This window comes from Thyridium curvatum (assembly GCF_004353045.1).
Source record: "Thyridium curvatum strain D216 chromosome Unknown NODE_65_length_251728_cov_83.732616, whole genome shotgun sequence".
Taxonomy (NCBI): domain Eukaryota; kingdom Fungi; phylum Ascomycota; class Sordariomycetes; order Thyridiales; family Thyridiaceae; genus Thyridium; species Thyridium curvatum.
The window spans coordinates 1-5,849 of NW_022156820.1; the positions used below are offsets into that span (position 1 = coordinate 1).

The 5,849-nt window shown below is 57.1% G+C and overlaps 1 protein-coding gene across 1 annotated transcript; it reads left to right on the forward strand.

The window, feature by feature from the left end:
• On the forward strand, positions 1-5,849 carry E0L32_009164 (uncharacterized protein; the record flags this gene model as incomplete). Its single annotated transcript, XM_031144098.1, has 8 exons — positions 478-969; positions 1,123-2,854; positions 2,934-3,060; positions 3,153-3,169; positions 4,052-4,752; positions 4,924-5,002; positions 5,184-5,377; positions 5,433-5,849. Coding segments are annotated over 8 exons (3,759 nt in total), but the record flags the coding sequence as incomplete, so codon positions are not given.

The following is a 5,849-nucleotide window of genomic DNA, read 5'->3' on the forward strand; positions in this document are numbered from 1 at the left end:
CCCCCCCCCCCGTCCAATAATCTCTGCCGTTATTGAAAGGACCGTTTGATTACCGGGGCGACGTCATCGACCGATCTGGGTCCCGCCAGTGCTAGGCGCACGCTGTTTCCCACGGCCAATTAGGCCGGATCTGGTGCTGCGACAAGCTGGCGCTATCTGTTCTAGTGTCACCATCCAACGGAGCATCTGGAGCACTATTCCACCATTGAAGACCGTCTGTCGCCTTGAACTTTATTCTGTGCGACCACGCCATTCACCTCTGCTGCTCCTGTTGCGGTCAATTCCAGGCAAGCTAGCTCCTGCAGTCATTCGCAGCTCTGGTCAACCACTTTTTTCGACAAAAAGAGCAGAGTGGCCCTGGTCCTTCCACGATCTTGAGCTGGGAATCTAGCTTGTTCACCACCGGGGAGTGGTACGTGGTCGCCCCCTGCTGAATCCCAGTGTAAGTCAACCACATCACCTAAACTATCTGCTGAGCCCTCTAAACCTCAACCTCCCGCTCCTCCTCCTCCTCCTCCTGCGCCACCTTTCCCTCTCGCCGGTGATGCACGGTTCTTAACGTCGACGACCTACAGGTATCAGACAGCCATCGCGGCAAAGCCGGCCATGGCGCCCTCGTTCCTCAAAGAGTTGCGCAGACGATCAAGAGCGAGCTTCCGCACCGAAACCTCGACCGACTCCTCGAGTGAAGAGAGCCACGGCACAGCCCCTACAACGGGTTCTATCACGCCTCCCTCGCTCAGCCAGACCTCCGACTCTGCATCGAATTTCCCTTTCAAGGACTCTGCAACCACTCCGCCCAATGCTGCCGTGCGACCCCTTCCCCAGCCTGTCCCCAACAGCAATTCGAAGCGTCACAGCGTGAACGGCATGGCCGGTCTTGGCTCGCCTGCGTCCAGCGGCAGGATACCCTCCCTCCCTGTCTCGCAGTTCTCGCCGCGCATCGCCAATGTTCAAGATGGCTCTTGGGTAAGTCGACATCGCTTCTCATCTTGACCGTGACGCCAAGCAGTGCGACCGCTGTGTCTGGGAACACGACATGTATCTCGTACCCTCACACAATTGGCCTGAGCTTGGCATCATATGACACCACAGCGCTGCGCTTACTGACAGCTCGGGTAGGTCTATCAAAAAGTCCTGCTGGTGCATGGCACCATTGGCGACCCGACCCTCCAGTCCCTCGACGGCAACTTGACTGTGAGCCGTCTCGACGATGGCTTCCCTCCGACCAGCTGGCCGGTCTCGCAGTCGCACTTCAAGGCTCTTGTCTACATGATGCCTGGCCCCAACAGAGTTCGATTTGATTTCTCCAGCCCCAAGCTGGCCAACAGCGGAACCTCGAATCCCATACACACCTCGTATCTCACCATCCATATGCTTCCACCCACAAACGCGCCCCCGCTCCAACTTGCCATTCTCATGGCGAAGGACTCCCCTGGGACCTTCGACGCCGTGCCTGCGCGGATCGAACGGGAAGGGAACGGGCTCGAAACGGCGGTTCGGAAGTTCCGCATGGCAGCCTACCTATGGCAGGCGTTCACCGCGGAGCAGATGTGGCGAAACAAGCTCGGTCGCCGGACTTTCCATTTCGAAGAGGAGTGGACCCAGGGCACGTCCAACTATCGTGACCGAGAGTGCGGCCAGATGCGATCTGAAGCACGCATACACATTGTCAGGACCGACAAGACTGTCGCCGAGCTGCGGGATCTCAACCGCGCCCAGCAGAACCCCAAGGCGACAGACAAGGATGCCTTGTATGGGATTGCGCTCGACGCTCTGAGGAACTATTTCCAGCCAAAAGCGGGCCAGCAGCTCCATGTCTCGGTTTTGATTCTGGATGCGCACTGGGACAAGGCCTCCAAAACCATCACGGCTCACGCTGCCCTCGGGGGCGGTGCTGGCGATTTGCACGTGGGCATCTTTGGCTCGCACTGCTTGCAGAGCTACCCGACCAGCTTCGAGGAGGTGGTTCCTGCACTAACCGACTGCACGCCTACCGATCTGAACTTTGTCGGGAACGACTGCAACGATGCCGGCAGCTCCTGGGAGGCCTGCAATATCGGCATCGGCGCCCACCTGCACGAGACGGGACACGCGTTGGGCCTGCCCCATCGTGAGAGCGGGGTGATGCTGAGGGACTATGTCACGTTCAATCGTACGTTCCTCGCACGCGAGGCATACTCGACGAGAACGAGGTCGAAAGGAGGTCTGGTCCTCCAGAACGATGAGTGCACGTGGCATCGGCTCGACTGCCTGCATTTCCGGAGTCACCCGTGCTTCCGCCTGCCCAACGACCCGCCGATGAACCCCGACGATAGTGTTCAGGCCTGGCCGGTCGACAGTGGCAAAGTTGCGATCACGGCAGCGACGGGCGTCGCCTATCTCGAGATATTCGGCGAAGGCGACGACGTATGCCGCAGCTGGATCGAGTTTGGCCCGGAGAACGGCGTGATCGAGCGGCAGATTATCCTGACCGACCAGGACCTCCGGAATCGCTTGCCGGAAGAGAAGCGGAAGGGGAGGGTCAAGGTCTGCATCAAGTCGGTCGGCGGCGGAAATCTCGACATCGACGACTTTCGGCAGCTCTCGTCCAAGGGCTCGTCGTTGAAGCTGGGAAATGCGCTGCTTGGGAAGACAGCGTATAGGAGCTGCAAGTTTGGTCTATCTCAGATGGAGGGCAGTCAACCGCAAGAGGTCATCTTCACTAGTGCCCTGCGACAGGACAGGGTTCTCTCCCGGATCATCTTCTACCACGGATTTGCCATGGACGGGATGGAGTTTGTGTACGATGACGACTCGCGGCAGCTATTCGGAAAGCGGGGAGGAAAGGCCGGAGGCGATTCATTTGAAATGGGTAAGTGCCTTGCGCCCGTACTAGACTGCTGCAGTGTGTGGTCAGTACATACTAATCGTACGTCTCGTGTGTCTATCAGATATTCGCCGCGGAGAGTACATTAGTGGCTTCTATATCCGGTCCGGATTCTGGATCGACGGGATCCAGGTCCTGACCAGCCTTGGCAGGAAGTCTCCTGTATATGGCAATGCTCATGGTGGTTCTGCGTAAGTGACCCTTGGGAGCGTACGCTTTCGGGCTCAAGAAGGACACAGTCGATTAACACGTAGAGGCGCAGAAACACTTTAATACCCCCCAGAGGTTACACCATCTGTGGTGTGTCTGGATCCTGCGCGGCTTGGCTCGACGGGTTTTCCGTTCTTATTGTTCAGTAAAAAGAGGTTGCGATTCACAGCATCGATTATTCTCGGTACATACATATCCTACGCATGGCTTCAGTATACATACGACATTGGCTGTCACGACCGGGACTAGGGGATCTCAGCATATACGCTTGGCGGTTCAGGCGCATCGAACGATTGCATAACCGGGTGCAAGCAGCATAGCATACGCATACATGATGGTTTGGTCTGGATGACGAGCATCAGAGATTGTCTGTCGTCTCCTTTTTTTTTTTTTTTTCCTGAGTCAGAACTTTGAAGACGAGATTGGTGCTGGATGGCTTGGATGGAGGCGGCAGCATAAAAGTAATGCACGAGTCCGAACATTGTACACCAAACGGACATGGGAGAGAGAGGGAGGATGGGGATTTGCATCTCATTATTCTTGGGCAAGGACGGGAATGACCTCGCGCTGTACATAATATACCGAGACAGGGCTGGTCGAGTCCTCTGCGAGGTCTCCGCAGTATATTGTTGGCTCGGCTGGCTGGCTGGATTACCTATTTGACTGGATTGGCATGGCATGGCATGGTATACATAGCATGGCAAACTGGGCCTGGCTGACAAGCTCGAGTATCGGGGCGGCGTGGGCTATAGACAAAGGCACACATAGGAGACGACGAAGGACACTGGGTAATATGAAATACAACAGCGGTATGCATGCGAGCATGGTTCAATCGAGAGAAAGAAGAAAAGGACGTTTGTTGAGGGGGCTGTCATTGGCTGGCTGAATATGCGGTCTGTCTGTGATTGACCAGCCTGGAGTGGCTTTTGGTATTAATTAGCGCTTGGCTTGCACTAACTAAGTAGAGAACAGCCCCCCAACTTTTGTCGTCGTTCCTCCATGACGGCATCACATGCGGCTTTTCCCAGATCCCTGTTCCAAGAATTGATGCCCAGAAGCTTGACTTACTTGACCTCTTTTTCCTTCGTCTGAACTGCATGCCCCGTGCACAAACCATTAGCTTGGAGCAGCGCCTGGACCGACCACCAAAAACTTGGCATTACTTCACCGACAGAACAACTGGAGCTCTTCCCTGTTCTCTGCCCCTCCCCCAAATCTCTCTCCAAGCCCGCGGCAGTTCAAACAACGGTGCATCACCACCCCAACGGTCACTTCACACGAGGAACCACGTACGAGCACGCGCGCGCGCAAAAGAAAACCCCCCTCTTGAGCACATAGCACCTATTTGCAGTTTCGACGGTAGCTGTGGTGATCGCTTCTCGAGCTCGGACAAGGAACAATACTTTCTCGCAACCAGTGCTACTTCTCGAGAGAGAGAGCGAGAGACTTTGCAGGCGAGAAAGAAACTCTGGAGAGCTACTCTCTACCTGCGTGACGACATCCTGCGACGACTACCTCCCGGGCCCGCCGAAAACCACCTCATCCCTTCTCTTCTCCCCTTCGAGGGCCTCAACCCACCACCGCAAACCAGACAACCATGTCGAAACGGACGAGCGCGGCTGCTCAGAGCAACGGCGCGGTCTCGGGCGCCGAGAGCAGCTCGAACCAGCCTGGTACGTCACCTGGCGATCCTCTAGGGAGCTCCATCCGCGTGAGAGAGGTGTGCTCTTGTTGAGCTCCCACCATGCCCCCTTCGCTGGGAGTTGTGTCGCACGGACGACGAGCAGCAGCATCCTTCTTGTCTACTAACATCATTCACGCATTTAGCCTACGACAAGCAAAAGCTCCTCCTCTCCTCTGACGCCGGACACCTCTCCCTCATGCGCGCCCTGCACATGGCCGATTACATCACCGAGCTGAACGGTACGTCCCTGTCCTGTCCCCCCTCTGCCCGCCAACCCCCTTGTCTATCTATCTACACACACACACACACACACACACACACACACAGGAGGTTTCACTTTATAAACACTCATTCATATATATATATGTGTGTGTGTGGCAAAAACAAACATACACTAACTATATATATCCACACACAAAGGCTTCTGCGGCGTCATGTCCATCTTCTCCTCCCTCCGGTACTGCCTCGGCGACCCGGCCGCCAGGGGCAACATCTACCTCGCCCTCGGCTTCCTGCCCCTCGGCCTCTTCTTCGACTTTATGGACGGCAAGGTGGCGCGCTGGCGCGGCAAGAGCAGCATGATGGGCCAGGAGCTCGACTCCCTCGCCGACCTGGTACGTTCTTCCTCGCCCTTGTATTTTTTTTCTTTTTCTTTCCCCTCTCCCCAAGCAAGAACGACAAGTGGAACTCTCATCCAACGTCCCAAACCCCTTGCAGATCTCCTTCGGCGTCTCCCCCGCCGTCGTCGCCTTCTCCATCGGCTGCCGCACGGCCGCCGACCACGTCCTGCTCGCCTTCTTTGTGCTCTGCGGCCTGACGCGCCTCGCGCGCTTCAACGTGACGGCCTCGGTCATCCCCAAGGACCGCTCCGGCAAGGCCTCGTACTTTGAGGGCACGCCCATCCCCACGAGCCTCGGCCTCGACGCCCTCATGGCCTACTGGGTCTCGCGCGGCTGGACCCACGAGGCCCTCCCCGGGGGCACCTGGCTCGCCGGCTCGGCGCTCGAGGTCCACCCCGTCGTGCTGCTCTTTGTGCTGCACGGCTTCCTCATGACGAGCAAGAGCATCCACATCCCCAAGCCTTGA